General features: G+C 42.3%; 1 protein-coding gene across 1 annotated transcript in view; it reads right to left on the bottom strand.

Annotated features, from left to right (window-relative positions):
- ISM1 (isthmin 1) overlaps nt 1-19,935 on the bottom strand; it is a 190,442-nt gene that overhangs the window by 37,439 nt on the left and 133,068 nt on the right. Inside the window, exons 3-4 of the mRNA XM_078649552.1 lie at nt 12,235-12,499; nt 1,987-2,130 (exon numbers count right to left, since the gene is read on the bottom strand). Of these exons, the coding sequence (XP_078505678.1) occupies nt 1,987-2,130; nt 12,235-12,499 (409 nt within the window). The remainder of the gene's footprint in view (nt 1-1,986; nt 2,131-12,234; nt 12,500-19,935) is intronic.

Genomic DNA, 19,935 nt, shown 5'->3' with positions numbered 1-19,935 from the left:
TGCACACTATACTCTATGCCATCCTACACCACCGCACTCCACTACATTCTACGACGCTGCGTTGTAAACCACTGAATTCAATGCTGCTGCACTCAATGCCACTTTGCTCTGCAGTAGTCTACGCCAATGCACTCTACACCAGTCCATTCTACTCTACGCCACTCCAATGTACGCCACGCTACGTGACTCCACTCTATGCCGCTCCAATACGTGGCACTCTAAGCCACTCCACTCTCCACTACGTCACTAACTTTTAGCCATGCTTAATAGCAGTCAACATGGCTAAACACATTGGCAAAGCCAATAGCTGTTGCATGGGTGAGGCATATTGGCTTTGCAAATGCTTGTTAATACAGCAATTACTACAAGTTGTTAGCGCTCCCAATTCTGGGAGCTAAAGAAAAAGAAGCATGGGACAGAAGATTGCCAATAATCGCACAATTTGGTGAAGTGGATAGCCCCTGGTGACAACTTACACACTAGATGACATTTAGTGTGTACCATCCTTTTGACAACTGCCACATTGACAGCACACTCCAACCCCACCTGTCTGTGCTTAGAGAAAGTGTACCTTCGTCAGGATGAGGTTAGTGTGGAGGTGGTCCAGTATGATGGCCCTTTGAGAGGATGTGATATGTCCATCTCTTCTGAGCACCTGAGTCAGCAGGTACTCCATGCTCTCCTTGTCCTAATAGCAGGTTAAGTCTGGTGCAGAGCATGATGGATGTGAGCATCTGTGCTGAGGTGAAGACGATATCCTAAACTTTCTATATATATTATGCTATGTGCTGCAACATCCTAGTGCACTGGGATCTCAGAAGGGGGTGTTCTGAGGCTCTTCTAGAGTCACATCAACAACTTCGTTGAGGGCAGACATGCAGGAATCCCACAAGCTTAGACATCCACTGGCAGACCTTTAGGTGACACCACCATAGACATGCAGTGACCTGTAGATTGGCCTCCAGGGAGGCTCTATAGGAGGCTCAAATAGACTGTAATTGACAGCAAAACATCATGACGGTGGCTGTAGAAATCAATCAGAAGAATATGTGATGATGGACAAAATGAGTGCCCACTCTCAGTCTCGGCAAAACTTGAAAATGTTGAGTTTGACAACCCAAGGCTTAAAATGAATAATCCTTTGCAAATAACTCAGGGCCGCAGCTTTTCAAGAGCCGTGATTTTGTTTATGTGCTCCCAAGACAGAGACAGGGCCTCGAAAAACACAAAAGCGTCAGCAGCAGACCCTCCAGAATAAGTTGTCTATAACCATTGGAGATTCAATAATTATTAATTTGGAGATAAAGTGAATTGACGATTTTGCATTTCCCTTCAAACCTGCCTCTTGTATTGTCTTCAGTACTGAAAGCTCGACTTCTTGTGGTGGGCAGGTAGATTGTTTCACTGTTAGAAAGGGTTAGTCTGTTGTGCCACTGCAAGCTCTCTACAGTGATATGACTAACTCATGGCCAACTCAAAATGTGTTTTTTATAATTATCTGCATTGGAAAACCGCATTTTAAGATAGGACTTGTTTATTCGTATAACTGTAGTAAAGTTGAATGGCCAAGGTGCGCAGAGAGAGAGGCAAGGTGTCAGAGAGAGTCCTTCTCTGCTCCCTGGAAGCACACCACATTTACACAGCAGATGCTTGCTGGTGCACAGCAGCCACTATCTGCTGATGTACTCAGTGACTGAGCCCTTGAGTGATGCATGAGGCAGAATACATTGCCTATTGCCACTGCAAAATGTAAACCTGGGCAAACCTCCCGTGGACTGATGCAAATTGTCAAAGACACTTCAAACAAGCACTGGACGAAGGGAGCTTACCCAAAACCCCACACTGTGTGTATTTTTTGCGTTAATGATATGAATAGGCAACAGATGAAGCGATCTGCAGCCAGACCTAAAAATGAGCTTAGATTGTGACTCTACTTAAAGAACTGTTTTTCGATGCAATGAATTAAATATTATTTTTTGAACTTACCTGGACAGTTTGGCATGTCACATGTCCTGGACTCCGTGGCTGTGCATGCGTATCCGCAGGATCTTGTACGCTTCTGGGTACCACTTCCACAGGACACACTGCACATGGACCACTGGCTCCAGTCTCCCTCGCCATCCATATAATCTGTGCTCAAGAAAGGGTATGGGGAGAGAAAGGAAGTACACGGTTATGAACCGGAAATGGAAAAAAATAAAATTCCTCAATTTAAGTCTTAAATGTATTTTAACTTTTTGCTATGAAGACACGATTCATGAAATTATGCATGCGATTGCAGACAAAAACATGTTTAACTATAATCTGGTTGTAACATTGAAGAGTAAAATATCTAAAACGCTGAGAAAAAAAATTTATCGGTCAGCACTGCATCAAAGGCCACATTTTTGCCAGACCATTAAACAAAACCTGCTGAAGCATCTCACTGCTTGCAATTAACTTGTTTGCCAGATAATTTTTAATAGAAGCAAGCTGATTTTTCTCACAGCGATTTGTAATTACGAAAGCACTTTAAAGTACGGTAGCTGTAATAGAACTACGAGAGTGGTATCAGTTAATTCATACTTTTTATATGTTGTCACTAGTAGAGTGGTAAAAACTTTATTTCAACCATAAAAATACAGGTATAAAGAGCAAAATGCACAGCTTAGAAGTAGTAAACCATCTTCTAGTGTTACATTATCTGGAACCACAAATTGCATATATAGGAATGCATTAATGACACTCGAATAGGTACATAATGACATAGCGCATGGCTATAAAGTGCATAAAATCGTAGTGCAACGAAATGCACGCTGGAGTAAAAGGAGAGGCATAGCGTCTAGAGAAGTAAGGAGTAGTACAGACGAGGTAAGACAAATAAAAATACTGTTGCAGTATAGCTTTTTCGGCCAGTGTCTAAGGTATGCCAATTTAGTAGATGACATAACTTTGTTTTGTTAATAAGTGCCATGAGAGTTTTAGGCAAACAGTATAATTAAAAAGTACACCTAGAAATAACATTACATTCTCGAGATACAGTTGTTAAGATTCCATAAACAAAATAGACCTCATTGCAAGTAATCATGAAATCTAGACAAGGACATTGTTTGTGTGAGCCAATGAGAAGTGACTATCACTTTATTCCGAAGAGGGTTGCGACTAGCAGAGGCATGTAAAGTGCAGATGCAAGGAATAGAGCCAAAGAGAAAAAAAAAAGAAAAACCAAGGCACCTCACAGAGTAAAAATATACAGGGGGGGGGGGGAAGTATCCCACAGATTTACCTCTGGGTTAATTTGGCCTTTCGTCGTGTAATCCACCTCCTGAATAGGAATTTTGCAATGGCACAGGCATATGGGGGATAGGGTCAGATCTCAGTATTTCAAGGGCCACATTGTGATGACAAGTGCTCGGCTGCCTTCATACTGGCTTAATCCAAGTGATCGAGAGCGGGTGTAAGCTGCACAAGCGAATAAGACATGTGCCATGGTTTCGTTAGTGGTTTTGCAGCCAGGGCAAACTAAATGTGTACGTGATAATGAGGTCCATTTGGCTGTGAATGTTTTAAGTGGCAGAGATCGACCCTGAACTGGATATAGAGTTTCCTATCCATGGGGTCTGGAATGATGTCCAGATAGTGCTTGTATTCGCTAGCGGGTTTGAAGTCTATAAACTCCCTTGTCAGAGCCCCTCTTGTGGTATTTAGCTCATCATTGTGAGCTACCAAGTCCCAATAGCTCCTCTTCAATTGCTTTTTTAGATGGAGTAAGACCCAGGCAGCATGAGTTCCAAGCCTCCTGCAAGCCCAGGTCAGATAAAGACTTTATAATGCTGCGAAACTATGCCATTTTGTCCGATTTATCCAGCCTGATTAATTCCTTAAATGTTTTAGCGTAAGACGCTAGTTCTGGTGTTGTGACTAAACTACTCCAGAATAAGACTGGTCATAACCAAACTGTCTTGAATTGATTTTCTGCCCACATCTAGCTTTATGGGGTATAGAGGATTGCTAGCCGGAAATAATACTAGTTTCCTTATGAACCTGTGTTCTGACCTCGTTAGATCTATAGAGTTGGAAAACCCCAAAGTTCCACTCCATATAAAGCCATGCCCATGTGTAGTCACTATTACATTCCGCACTCAACATTCAGCACCTGGAGACCCTCACGGGTGACAAGCAGCGCTCTACAAACCCACCTTACATTACATTACTGTACAGTACTTCTTTTAGTTTATGTCTTGCTGTACCAGGGGTTTTATGGTCCTTATGAAATGAAAGAATATGGAAGGTATGCTTATGCGTTGTGTTAGTGAAATAGCAGAAAGTGTACAGCACAACGGTCTCAAATGAACAACTAACGAAAGAGAAACTAACCTCACATCTTAAATCAAAGTTCTGGTCGGGGAAGCCTCGAAGCTGGAAAAAGCTAAACCTCATTAAAGGGTTGAATTAGTTTAGTCAATCAACCCTTTTATGCTTGGAGGTTCGAGCAAATAAAATGATGCAATTTGTGAAATTACAATACAGTGCTTAAAGGAATACTAGGAGAACAGATTTAACTTGAATATGCAAAGGATTGATGTAAACTGCTGCAGCATTATTCAGTCTCAACATGCCAAGAAAAGTTCACTGCCAAGTGAAAGGGTGAGAGGGGAGGGGTGTAAGGGGAGAAGGAATAATATCAAGTCTTGGTCTCCCGCTCCTGTTGCTCCCCTGAATGATTGTACTTCTCCTCCCTGTTCCCCGATGCCACCCGGCTGGGCCACTAGGCAGCATTCCCTTTTCATTCACCCACACGGATGCTTTCCCGTTGCTCCTCCACACCTCCTTAGCTGCTGTCCCACCCCTATTACTCCATCCCTGTGTCACTTTTGGTTTTTTCTAACTCTTTTTCTCCTTTTCAGGAGGACCCTGTAGCTGCAATCTGTTGCCGGCCACTCCATTTATAAAACACTATTTGTGTACATGCATCCTAATTTTCTTATTTACTGTTCCAAGAAGTGTGTTTGCCATTTTGGATGACAGCTGCGTCATGACACCTATATATTAGTACACTCTTTTTTGCCAATGCAGAACAGCATCAGCAAAAAGTACTGGTAAAGTGCATAGGTCAAAAGGATGAGACCTACTAGCTTTGCCAATGTTTGTTTCATTACTGGGTACATAATTCACCCAAATGGCTTCAACAAACAACTTTTGGTTTAAAGGGAACCATTGAGTCAAATGTGCTACACCATTAGCAACAACCACCACCAACATGTGTTTTGGCTTCCTTGTGTCTTATATCTGGCTAGACTTGAGAAAAAAGTTAGGCTTCATGATCCTTCACCCCTTAATTCCCTGCATACATTCCCAGGATTTTGATACAGCCGTTGTCATCATACTCCTGTGTTGCCTTCTCTTAACTTTAGTTAATACTCAAAATGGAACGCTGTGCTGAACATTCTACCCATGGTCATGAAGGCCTCATTGAACAATACTAGAGGAAAGTCAGAAATCTGCACCTGTAGAACGGATTACTTACTTGTATGGCTGAAGCAAATCTGTAACTCATTCATTTTTTATCAGGTTATTTAGACAAGTCAATAACAGCCTTTGCAATATTTTACATAAAACACAACTTAAAAGAACATGTTGATTTATCAAACAATAAACCAATATTTAACAAAAAGTTCAAAACACGTAAGATTTCCAATTGCATACTAACAATTTATATAAGCAAGTATCGCTTAAACCCTACACATTTCTTTCTTGCTACAGCACTTAAAAATAAGGAAAAGACAATTTCTACATTCCTTTGGTTAAAGAGAGCAAATAATCAAATGCCCCATTAACTATCCGGATTCCAACTTGCTTTAAAAAAATGATTTCAAATGTCTTTTCCTATCGGTTAAAGTAGATGGACATTTTAGCACTATTTTCACTAAATTACTCTGTGGTCTTCGTAGGCATCTACCAATGGACAAAATAAAACCTTAGTTAACAGCCTCAACCTCAAGGCACCATTAAGTAACGGGGTCTTCTCTCCCTCGAAATACCCTTACTGCCGCCTTTTTGACACAAGTAAGTGTGAATCTGTTCCTAGAGTAGTACACTACCCACAAGTAATATGTGAACACCCTTAAATGCAGAAAACCTGTAGTATTGAATTTAGGGGTAGGGGTGGGAACTTTAAAATTCTATGAAGGGGAAATAAGGATGGTTGTTACAAATGTAAGAGAACCCAACAATGTTCTATAACTTTGTGGTTATGGACATAATTTCTAGAACGTTTTCCTACCCGATTTACACACAAACGTGTGCCACAAAAATTGCTTGAGAAAACTAGTTGTTCGGGGGATACAGGAGAAGTGGAGAAGAGAAAAAAAGTTTAAAGTGTTATGTTCTAATGCACAGTCCTACAGTTCCAACTCATGTGCATTGTCTGTTCTCCATACCTCCCTCCATTTTGGCAGCATAGTCGAAAAGAGGATTGATGTCCCTCTGGATGAAGCAGAGCTTGAAATTAAAATCAAGGGAATGGTCAACTTCTAACTTTGCAGATTAAGTATACACAATCTAAACACAGACTAAGCACAGTAATGCAGAACAATGCTGGAGTATAGTTAGAAATCTGAAACATCTGACATACCAGGATGTGTCTTAATCTCGATTCAGGGACTCACAGACGTGACCACCACTTTGGTCAATTGAATCATGAAGACCTAATTGCCAGGTCACAAGTGTTGTACCACGAAATACATGTTACTATCAAGGCTTCCATCCTGCCTGCCATTTGAAAATGTAACTGGAAGAGTCATCTCAGAGACAGAGTGAGATCCTGGTAGCCCAACACACGCTCCAGAAGATGGCATTGGTATAATTCCGTTTGACAGCTTTCCAAGTCACCTGCCAGGTTAATGTAACTTGTGTAGTGTGCGGAAAATATTAGGCTACTTCGTACCAAAGCACAGACATTGGAAGGTATGAACGCCTGCCACAATGTCATTCTCCCAAAGAAAAACAACCAAACCAATGTATAGTGCCTTTGTTGGGGCTTCAAAACAAGTGGTTCTCATAGTCATGTTGGCGAATAGTCACACGACCAGGCAATAATGAATCAAGTGCAAGCCACCATTCTAGTCACACCTGAGCCAGGCAAATGATAAAACCTCGAGAGCACCTATTTCATATCAGAGAGCATGAAGATGTTGAAGAGATGTGGGCGCCCTACTTATAGCGCACCCTACAGGATAAGGATCTCCAAGCTAGTATCTACCTTGACATCTGATCTGAGACACGTACAGTGAATGGAACAGGAAACCTTGCTTAGACCCAGAGATATGAATCCCAAAGTTTGTATGAGCAGAGCAAGTGTCAAATGAATAATGTTTAAATATATACATACACAGAGGGTCAAAGCAAAGAGAAATGAAAGGGGTGAGCCCAAGTCACGTGAAGGTGTTAAGGACGCGCCTTCATTTTCACCCTACAGTTCAGCGTTGATGTGCAGCACTCAGGCACCCGAGGTGGCCTGGTTAGGGCTACAAAAAACACTTAATGAATACATTTTGGAATGCTCACAAAGTGTTTATACTTTTGCTACAATTGTTGCCCTCTACACAAAATGTAAAATTTCTGCACTCTGTTTGAATACATTTGGTCGAATGAGTTAAAGTGCAGTTAAAAAGAAAGCGCGAATGCACGTACTAAAGTTCTGGCAGTAGTGCGCAGTAGCGTTCATGTGGACAGACGCAGTGGTGTAGCAAGGATGCAGTGGGCCATAATGCAAGCAAGGACACAGCTTCACCCCTTGTTCTGCTTCTAAAAAACAGCAGATGGTCCGTCACACCTCTGGTGCCACTGCACCTGCTACATGCTGCCAGCTACGTGCCTGGACAGACTGTCATATCATGCCCCTGTTCTATGCCTAGGAACAGGAGCTCACAGAAGCTGGGAAGCCTTTTAAGAGTCACACAGCCTACAGTGTTTGCACAAACACCTTCAGCGCCGGGACACCCCGTTGGGGTAGCTGCACGCTTTATAAAAGACACCATCATAATAATAATAATAATAAACACCTTAACTCCGCGAGTAAACTCAATCACTGCAACAGTGCAACTCGAAAGCATGGAAAGTTATCAAAAGCGAGCATTTACTGGAAAAGGCTGCATTATTCTGAACTGGGTACACAGCTGTCTTGTGTGTCTTTGCAGAGTGGCATCATTATATAGTCTATGGATGTTATTGTAATCAAGTATGTTCTGGTGCACAGGTGGGGGGTGAAATGAGGGCTGGACAAACACCCTGGTATTGAATCTAATTTGACACACTAAAACAAATATGGAATTCTGTTGGATGACAAGCAGGCTCCTCCTACATGAGTGGGAGAATTAGGCCAATTTCACACTTAAACGAACATGTTCAGAACATTTCAGATCTATTCGGACACGTTTATGTGATGGATTGTAATGATTTTCGGATGTGTTTCAAACAGGAGAAGATTTTTTTTTAATTAGTTTATAAAGTAAGTAACATTGGAGGGGGGTGAATAAAATAGGTGCCCGTTTTTTTTTTTATTGCATTTGATTCTTGTATTGCCAAAAATAGCATAAATCAGAATATAATGAACTTGAAGTATATTTCTCCCTCATATTGAATCACTAGATCAAGAAACAGATTACAGCCAAAGAGTACAGTTAATGGTTTAGACATCATCCCATAGGTACCCAAATGGACCATACCTATTACCTACAAATTACTTGTACTCCCTTATCACTACTCCATGGGATCTACCTCGTACATAGTAGCTTGGACTGCTGTTCAAAACTTATAAATACATAACAGTATTTGACAAAGCATAACAAAATTATAAGTGCAGCTTTTGGCCGGACAGGCCATTAATCCCATTGGGCACTTCCCCAGGGGCTGGGGCCATTGTTGGCCAGTTTTATAAACAGAGTGGCATATTTACAAGATTATGACGCAGTGTGACACTGCAAGCCATCTTTCTGTGCCAAGCTGCATCATTAGGAAAGTGCTGGAATGCGTCGTATTTACAACAAGATGATGCATCCCTGTGTTTTCCTCTGGGCTGGCGCACAATAGGCTGCCTTGCACCAATGCAGGCACTTGTGCACAATAGTGCAAGGGTGCCTGCGTTGCAGGGATGACTGTTTTTGTGCAGGAAGGGACACCTTCCTGCACAAAAACAATAATTGATGCCGTTTTCCTCCTTCTATGTGTGCTGCAAAATGCAGCACACATAGAAAGAGGAAATAAATTAGGCGAAATAAAAGTATTTTTTCCTCGTTGCCCCACTATTATGTGTTCCCTGGGGAAGAGTTAGAATTGGATGCATTCTCAGGTGTTCAAAACCTTGTAAATCTGGGAATGCGTCACAATCCATGGGTGTTGCGTGGGAACACCCACAGCAACACCCATGTTTCACGCCTGTTTCACACAGAGTAATGCTTGAAAGGGGGCCATATTTATAAGGCCATGAAGCCACACAGGGTGGCTTTGTTTGGCCTTGTGAATATGGGCCAACACACTGCGCCACCAGAGCGTCCAAAAAAGTGATGCTCAGGTGGCGCAAGGAGCTTATAAATATATCCCAGAGTTTCCTTGCTGGCGCCCCTGTCACTTTCTACAGGTTCACAAGAGTAATTGCAATAGTGCAGAGCGAGAGAGAGAGACTTTTAGGGTCTGAGGAGGCAGCTACTGAATGACATCACAAAATGTAAAATAAAAAGAGAAAAAAACAGGGCAGTACAGACCAAATACGTTCAACAGAAACACTTACTGTAGCGAGAAAGGTTGACTACAGAGACCATACTATATTAAGTCATAGTAGAGGTTTTACGGTCGACAAATAGCAACATCAAGGGAGGGAATTGTATTATATATCATAAGAAGTGTAATAAAACCTATGGCATCAAAAAATTCACTCCGATATTATTTACCAAAGAAAAGTTTAAGAATCTTCTTGTTGAAGGTTAGTGGAAGTTGAGGACTGGGTGAGGAGAAGTAAGAGTTTTTCAATTCAGCGGGAGGACCCTTCAAACATGAAGCCTCATTGTAGCCACGCACATTTAAAAAGTTATATCCTAGCAAGTAAGCAGCTTTCTTACCACTAGCATTTTGAGAATGCAAGTAGCAGACATATCTGGCAGCAAAAGGGAATTACATTCCATTGCACCTCTCCAACAGGTTACAGAAGTTGCATTCTGCATTTACATCTATTGATTACTTTACCAAATGGTTGATGTCTGGAAGGGGCCTAAAACGGCCATAAGTCGTCTGAAAAGAACGTCAGGAAGGATCTCTCTATAAACTGCTGTTGGACAATGGCTGCCTGTTTTCCTGCCAAGCAACTGGAGCAGCTCTTGCATAAGACAGAAACATAGCACCTCCACTCTTCAATCAAAGAGCTTAAAACCTGCAATGCTGAATGTTTTAACAGTAATGTACGAAGGGGTTGGGCCCCTACTCAGCTATATTGGGCCACTGGTAATTCTCAACACAAACAGGATCTAGCTGTAATTTTTTAACCTACTTCTTTTTGGAACCAAGGACAAGAAAATTGATCCATCTTGGCCTGTGAATTTAATCACATATCTTTCATTAACATTTCAACACTTATGATAGATTTTCAACATGTCATGAAAAGGGACTACTTAAACATTTTCCAAATACATAATTTACCCCACAGCCCTAGACAAGGCTGCTCGGAATTAATAATAATAATAACAACAACATTAATTCACAACAAGTAGGTAAAGCCCTAAAACTAACAAGAGGTGAACATGGAACAAGCTAGGGACCGATGCTCTTGTGCTTTGCATTATGACGGAGACAATAATCAGGATAATGGACAAATAAATGACAAACAGAAGATGATAAAGTTGTATTACCTAAATGTTCTAGCAACTTCCAGGTAATTACGTTTTGTGCACTAAACAGGCATGGCAACCATTTTGGGAAATGGTAGAGTACGGGGAAGGGTGGGGGGATAAAAGTACAACAAAATGGCTGCTTCCATATTCTTGAAATGCGAGTAACTGAATTTGTTTCCCTACTGTTAAGCAGTATTGTTAGTACGTTCTTCATTAACTTAGTGAACACCTCTCTACTGACCAAAAGGTAAAAAGGATGGTTAACTGCTTTAAAATCGTGAGCCCGTTTACCCCTCACTAAGCCACGCGCATTATTATTATAAATGTGGTGCTGGGCTGTAATGCTTTGAATTATTGCACTGCACTCTAGCTTTAAGGCCCTTTTTTGTTTGAATGGGCACACAACTGTACCTACACATATAGATGCCATAAATGGACATATAATCTTCTTTGAGCCCAGTAGCCTCTAAAAGAGGGGGCACAGTCATATTCTTAAGACAAAATGTACAAAAAAAGTGCTTTTTGTGTGTTACACTAGAACACTCCTATCAAATGCTTATTCAGCAAATAAACGTTTGACATATATTTAGTTATTCATAATGATGACTACTCTTTCCGAATGCTCTTAAACTATATTGCCTCTAGGCATTGATAATGGGTCATACAACCCATCTTTCCAGAGTAATGATACCCAAAGAGCGGCAGTGTGGAAGAGCAGGGCCCGCTTTGCATAAAGCATGAGGATGTTAACGTGATCGCAAGGATACCAGGAACGTTTAAGATATTGGGAGGTTAAGGAGGTTTCACAAACATCTTTCTTAAAATGAAGAGCCTTGCATGAAAAGCTAAAGTGCTGCATCACATTGAATAATCCAGTTACTTCAAACACTCGCGGACTTTATATATATTAAATAAGGCAAGAACTGCCTGTAAATGATCCTATTAAACCAATCATTTTGAAAGCCCTTATTTCAGCTTTTCATATTTTACACATGTGCCCTAGAAACATAGACTGCTACAACCTTAGTTTCCAACCTTTGCTTCCTAAAAATATGCTTTTAACTAAATGTGAATGTGCACAGCCATTCATCGCCCCTTCCTCCCCCGCCTCCTAGCATACACTCATAACCAAGACATCATATTGTTCTATTTTTCTTCAAATTGCCTTCCCATTAGTTGAGAATGGTTTGGAAACTCTGGTTTGTATTCTTGTGTAGATTAGCTTTTAAGAGCTGACTTTCTCAGTAGAAATAAAGCCACATGTTCAAAATGCTGTTTTATTTGGCGCCGTTTTCCCGATTCATCATTTTCATTTCCCCCCAAACCAGTTTAATGATCCCAAGATGGCCGTGAGAAGTCTGGAATGTGAACTCACCGTACTCTGGCGGCTCCCTGGTCTCAAAGGCGCGGTGGCTGGGTGCGTGGCGATCCCACCCACTGAGCGGGTTCAGGAAGTTGCTATCTGCGGTGGTGCCGTCATACTTGTAGTCCTGGTCTGAGCTACTCAAGCGGGTTCGAGTAGACGACCTCTGCCACCAGTTCCTCCAGTCGGGTGATGGGATCGGCCAGCTGGGTTTCCTCTGCTCCTGCAGATCCTTCTCTGGTTCACTGTCATGGCTGTCGACAACTTCAATGGTAACCTGAGGAATGTAAAGCACGCTGGATGATGAGCAGTGCAAAAAAAGCCTACACTTCTCCGCACAAGCGTCTGTAGCCCCTACAACAACCTGAAACCCATAGTCTATAAAACTGGATCTCTCTGAGAACTAAACCTGGATTATTTTTTTTTTTTGCTGAGTTTTATATAGCGCGAACTTGAACCGAATCAGTTATCAGAGCGCTTTACATAGCACCAGTTACGTTACATGAGGATGGACACACATTCATTTTAGGCACGATGATTTGCCCAGAATCACAGGGGGTTTTTGGCGTCGTTACCGGGGGTTTTTGGCGTCGATACCGAGACTCGAACCGAGTTCCCCAGGTCCAAGGTCGAGCGCCTTAGCCGTTAGGCCAACCCCTCTCCCCAATGCTGCTTGGGGATCCATAGACATGCTAGTCAGTCCTCGGAAATGTTGGCACTTAAGAAGCAAGGACCCTCGAAAATTCTAAATAAAGGAATGAACTTTACTCGAGAATATTGCCAGTCATTAGCATTATGTATTACTTTGATTATCAGAATGACAAGACAGTGATCACAAGTGCTTGTAGGGTAGGAGTTATCAAAATAAGATTTATGTGGATAACTTATTTACAAGCCCCTTGCACCACCGGTGCGTCACTTTTAACGTGGGAAAAAGTGACGCACCGGCGACGCTGTGAGATTGTAAATAAGCCCACTCGAGGTTTGCGATCCCAGACTGCCATTACTAAATGTCCATTAATGAGACACAAAAAGGGATAAATGTTTAAAGCAAAAGATTCAATGACAATAGTGACTGGAAGTGAATAAGGATAGGTTTGTAGAGTGATTCGGAAGGAATGTGGTCATCAGTGGCGTGTTTGTTCACTTGATAAGCCAACTGAAACAGGCGTGTCTGTATGGAGATATTATGTCAAAGAGATGAGAGATAGCAAAGAGGTGGTGAACTATGTTATTGCCCTTTGCTCAGTACAATAAATTGTGGTCTGATTAAACAATTTTTCTGCGCTGAAGTTTGCCTCAGAATGTATGTATACAGGCGCTTCCACTGCTCAGAACTCAAACGCTGGGTAATGTTGATTGATTACCATTTGAAGTTGTGGCTGAGAATTTAGAAAGGAAAGTGCAGCTGTTTAATACCGGGTATCCATTAACAAAATATAAATATATATCATAACTAATTTTACGATTTTTTGCATCTTTCACAGTGGTTTGAAAATCCATATTTCACAGCCCTATGTGAAATAGCTCCCCTATTTCGGAGATTCTCTCATTAAAAGGAAAATCAGCTATCAAAACTATTTATCCAAATAAAAAAGGAGGTAACAAGAAAATACAATTCTGTCTTTCCATCTGGCAGTTTTCCTTTGTCTCCCAACACTTCAAAATGCATTTCATACCGTACACCACCGTGCTCTAGTAAGCTGATGTGGTAAGAAACAGGTCTTCCATATAACTATTATGCCTACTAGAGAGTATGCGCTATCTGTTGCAAGATGTATTGTTAGCTTACAGTAGGCTTCGAGTCCGCCCATTGCTTACAATTGGTTTGCTTCACGGTCACTCATTTGTTTGCTCTTATGCGTTGCCTTGCCTTCCTCCTTTTGCGGTTATCCCTCCCTTGGAGCATGGATGCATTACTGGAGTCATTCCACCGCTCGTTTGTCATGAACTACTTTTTTCTTGTTGTTTAAGCACTCCACAAGAGCGCATGTGTTTTCCAGCTGTCTCCCTTGCGTGTTTTTCTTCTTTCTCCAAGCTCTGTCTTGTTCTCTCCCTTTTGCTTGTGTGCCTCTCCCCAGCCCACTCCTGTTGCTCTTTTGCCCCTGTGGTTTTCCTGCCCCCCCTACTCCACGTAGTTCGTTCTCCCTGTTAGTTTTCCTCCTTCCCTGCATCCTCCTTGTTGCCTCCCCCACCAGCAGCCTTGTTTTGCTTATGTCCTGCCATCTGTGCTGCCTCGACCACCCCGTTCTCTGTGCTTCTGCACCACCTTCCTTCCTTCCTTATAGATCAGGTTGCTGTCTGTCCTCTGTGTATCTCCCTTCGCACTAGACCCCAGAAGAGTCACAGTGGAGTAGGTCTGCCTCTTAATTTTATTTCGCTAAAATGCACAACTCCCTCCTGACACGAAGCGCATGCTGTGCTCCTGCCCTCCCAAAGATGCTGTAGAGTGAGTGCCGCAGCGGAGCAAACTGATAGCTCCATCTTTTTACTCCACAAGTTTTAGATTTGTCTCCACAGTTTTACATCACCACAATTTTTAGGTCTCAACTACAAGATAAGTTTTAGCTGTCAGTAGGCAAAAGCCTGTTGAGGCCCACAGTCTTTAAGAAGGTCTCTAAAAGACTCTAAAAGAAGCACGGCCTCTGTACTTAAGGGTGGGGTTTAAAACATGGGAACTACAGTCCTGTGCTTTACCCAGCGTGCTGTCTGACCATCAGTTGGGTGCCTATTTGTGAGTTATCTTCTATTGCAGCCAGACATATCACACAAAAACAAACATATGCCTAAAACAAGCCAGACTTTTAGGCTTTGAGAGTGCTTGTTAGCAGGTTGATATAAATAAGTAACAACAATGATTTTGTTCTAAGTAATTCGAATTGGCAATTACATGTGGTACATCTGTGACCATCACTTTGTGTCCATTGGAGAGAGGCCAAGGATTGGATAACCATGTATTCTGAACACTGTTACTCACACCGTTTTAGTCTCCGCTCCAGAGCTCTCAATCATGCCCCATCATGAACACTTTCCCATGGTCAAAATTCACCCAGACACCTAAATGCAACTCAGCTCACGTGTACCACACACACATTCAAAAACCAAATAACTCAACTTGTAGAGCTGAAACCTCTTCACTTTACCAATAGTCAGTAAATTTGCACTAAAGCCAAGAGGTTACAAACGTTAACAAATTCAAAGATTTACTTATGTAAAATATGCAATGTATATACAGTAACACATTGCTAAAACCATTAGCAAAGCCAACAGGTTCTAAAGGCAAGAACTATTGGCTTTGCCAATTCTCTCTGAGCATGGCACAGTCCATATTTTCGAGCTGAGGGCGCACCCATTGGCACTGACACATCTTGAGCACACAGTGCGATTAAAAGACACGTGTTTGAATCAAAACTGCTGGGTTTCCTACACTACATTCCCCTTCCTGGCCCAGGAAAGGACGCCAGTTTGAGGACGCAAAGCACACTTATTTCACACACCCACATTCACACTGTGCAATGGTACTGCCTGAGCTCTGCTCGTGTATACCTGGTGAACACTCTCAAACACCTCACTGGAAGAGGCATTCCTGGTCTTCCCCTGGTCTACATTACTGCTGGTAGGGAATTGAAACTCAGTTTAGAAATAAGCTGTTAAGGAACCCAAAAAAAATATTTTGTTTGCCCAAGCACATCAAATGCGTATTAAGGGTAGCAGAGAGAAAAGAAACTCTATGCAAAAGTGTATTCTTTCAAAAAAACAGTCTGAAGATGTATTTCAAAAATTTGATGAGAAAATATAAAAAAAATTCATACAACAGGCAAAAATGAACATACCGAAACGCATCATAATGTCCTTTTTGTGACAGTTAAAATAAATACATGTGAGCTCTCCATACCTAAAACACTGTATTTTTATCTGTGCAGACATATTGCATGTCTTTGTTTAGTAAGCTACTGCTCTTCATTGTATATTTCGGTTAAAGCACAACAAATCATATCATGAACACATTCTAAATAATACCTCATTAGTACATTACCTTCAAAGTACAGTAGCGAAATTCATAAAAAATATCATGTAAAATAAAAAACGCAGGTAACATCTAATTTGATCCAATGCGGCCGTGCTGAGGTTCTAGTGACATTTACAAACGTCTCGGCTCTGAGCCTAGTGATTTATTACATCACCAGAACATCTTCATGGCAATATTAAAAGACAATATTACACGGTTCCATTTTACATATTCCCTCCATAAAAACGTAGATGTTACTACCTACATTTTACTGCATACCGGGAAGACAACTACCTATTACAATTTCAAAGAAGATACCACACAGGAAAGGAAACCTCAACAGTGGGAATATATTTCACTGAAGAATTAGGAGTATGTCAAAGAAATACAGCTACAATGTGCTTAGGCACACTAAATACCCTGGGGTGGACAACAGGCGGTTCTGAACACTGAAAGCAACGACGAGTTCATGGTATGTTTTCACCCAGGCATCCTACTGTCCACACAGGCCGGTGGCACATGGAGTTAGAGTGGTGGATGTTTGGGGGGGTCCAAACATAACACAAAATGCCAGCAGTAATATTTACCATCCTCACCCGCCTCCCTCACGAACCATCCCCCCATCTCTCGAAAGTAAATTTATACATGGATTTTTGTCGCTGCGTCCCTGATGAACCTCCTCCTCTAAACACAAAAATCTATAAAGAAAAAAAAATGAACATTACCTCCCTCCCCGACCCTCTTGATAATAGTGTCCCCCATCAAAAATAATATCTGTGCCCTGCCTCTCTGAGCTCCTTCCCCATCTCATCTTTCAAACATGGAAAATTACCTGATCTACAGGTGCCCTTGGCACACGCCCCTCAGTGGTTCCTCTCTCATGTCAAACAGGTGAAGCCTACAGGTACCAGGAGAGAGCAAGGAACGCCCAACAGGCGAGGGACCCCTGTGTCTGTAGACGCTCATACTAACACAGCAGCTGCTGCACACAACCATGCCACCACTGGCCCTTCATGCCCAAGAAACAAGCGGAGGCAAAAGAGACAGGGAGAGGGGACGGAGGAGGGGGCAGGTGCAACTTATCTATATATCACTGGGAAATACAATCAATTAGACCACCTAGAAAGCCCCACGGCCCTTTCAAGGGTAAGGAAGCGCAATGCAAATACCAAGACAATTCAAGCCCATAGGAACCCAGCAGTGTCGGCTGCGAACACCACTTTCTATGAGAAGGCAGTATTTGAAAGTCATCACGATAAGTTTGCACAAAGAGGATATGTTTATGTGAGGCTGCTTTTCAGTATTATATTTGACATTCAGTGAAGTCAGTAGGTTATTATCAGCCTAGCACCTTACCCTGATCTAGTGAAGGTATGAGAAGGCTGGTGTACCTCTATTTACTCCCTTCCCCAAACAGATGACCTCCATTTACACTCTACCCCACTAACATGCTTGGGCTCTGGAACTGTCAGAAGAGGTCTACACTTTCTGACTTCAGATCTGTTCTTCTTCTCAATCATGTTAGTGTGTTTGGGAATGGCGGGAAGTGTGTGTGTGTGGGTGAGTGATGTCTGCTAGGACCAAGGCTCTCATTTGCTGCTCGGTGAAGCCCAGGCTGATGTGTTGAGCCCAGCCAGTGACTGTTCCTCACCACACATAACTTCATGCAGTGATTTGACGAAGTAAGCGTAGGTGAATAAACAAAGTCTTCCCTTTTTGAAGCGCATCTTCTTAATTAGAAATGGGCCATGACAGCAGAAAGTATTTGAGAATGTGGTGGGTTATATTTAATTGTATGTCCAATGTCAAATAAAGCATAATACATAAGGACATAAGGAAATGTGCTTTACAAGCCATATAATAACGATGAAATGTAGACCAAACTTCATAAAACGTCTACGCACATATTAAAAAAGGCCTAAGCAAGCAGTCCAAAAGCACACAGAAAAACAATCTCCAGCAAATCAGTTAAACAGATCCAGAGAATAAAACTGCCCTTCACACCATAATTCACAGACCTTTAACAGCAAACTGGGGCTCCAAGATGCATACTGTAGCCAAACTTGCCAGTGATTGGCATTTGTTAGCCCCTCTATGTTCCCTGTAGACTTATTTCCTAACCTTCGACTTCCAGGGATTCGGCTTTCTTGAAAGTGTCTCATTTTATGAAGGGCCTTGTTAGACAAGCTTAAGTTCCTATTCGCAGCTTATGGAATTGGCACCGCTCACACTCGGTAAACATGTGTTGTGCAGATGTGTCTGGCTCGTGCATGGATCAGACTCACAACATCTGCTAGAAACAATTACCTTGAAGTGCAGTTTTCTTAAAGCACCTACAAACCACCCCTTCTCTGCAGAGGCGTAAATTACGTAACTACTGACGTGCTGCATGACAAGTTCTTTCACATACTGAAGGCCAGCAGACTAAGAATAGGGTTTAGTTCATGAAAGTCAGTTCCCAAAAAAGCAAGGCAAGGCTGAGGGTACCCTTTGACCCCTGATGATATCAGTGGGTTAAACTTCTGTCACTCACCCCCCCCCCCCCCCCTACGCTTCTAACAGCCTCCTACATGCTACAAGAGTGAAGAGTGCAAACCACAGTAAGAAAACAAAGGCCCTGAAGCCCTCCATCCTTTGCGTTTCTGCCTCTGCCTCGTAGTTCCTCTAGACAGGTGTAGAAGCGGCAGTGCCAGGGGTACCAAAGGGCGATCTAGGGGTGGCAGCAGTGATCCCTAGCCATCCTAAATCAATATCCACGGTTGTGTTTCAAACCGACCTACTTAACGTTATAAAACACAACTCGTAGCAAGGCAAAGTAAAAAAATGCACTGCCAGGAGAATTCAACTTTTTTCATACGAAAGAATGGTCGCCATAGGCAACTGCACTGACCGTCGCGAATCTCTGATCTTGGTCCATGCATGCATCTCATGCTTCTAAAGTCCCACTCTAGGTGGTGTGATGTGGTCTTGTTTTGGTTCCGTTAAACTTATTAGACTAATAGACCTGAAGACAATGATTTGTTGGTGAATAAATAGGTCAGGACTGAAGACAGTGTCTGAAATGACCTGCAGAAATGTGGATCGCGTGACGAGAGTGCCAAGTTGCACAAAGACTTGATCAGAAGGTTTAAGAAAAAATAATGCCTGGACAAAGACACTTACAAATGGTTAATCATGTCTATGCATCCACATCCTTGATTTATAACTTTTATTTTATTTGACAGCTACTAAAATGATCTAAGTTAATATGGGATGTTTTGCGAACACAAACTATAGAATAGCAGACACCTGCAGGCAAGTCTGCTTTTTCAGTGCAGTGTTGTCAACACTACTAGATGCCTTCTCAGATCAAACTACCAACATCTACCTAACAAAAATTGGACTTGCAAATGTGCTTCAGCATCTATGGCATCCCATGTGGACACAAGGTGCAAATTGGTCTAACAAGAGCAGGGACTGGTCTGAGGCCAGGCCCGGTGCCCAATCTGCTGCAGATGCTCTACTCCTGCTGCATGGGGTCTTTTGCTGTGCACATCAGGGGTTGGGCACTCACCCACTATGGGAAGCCAAGCCATGCTGCCCACAGACTTTGGCCGTGCACAGGGGGTGGGGTGGGGGTTAGACGAAGGGGTTGCCTGTTGCTGATGCTAGAGGGTTGGCTCTTTGGTCTGGGCTTTGGCCAGGCCTTTCTTGTTCATATTTGC

The sequence above is a fragment of the Lissotriton helveticus genome, chromosome 6 (genome assembly GCF_964261635.1).
Source record: "Lissotriton helveticus chromosome 6, aLisHel1.1, whole genome shotgun sequence".
NCBI classification, from domain to species: Eukaryota; Metazoa; Chordata; class Amphibia; order Caudata; family Salamandridae; genus Lissotriton; species Lissotriton helveticus.
The sequence above is the reverse complement of the archived record's forward strand: the minus strand, read 5'-3'. Positions and strand labels throughout refer to the sequence as shown.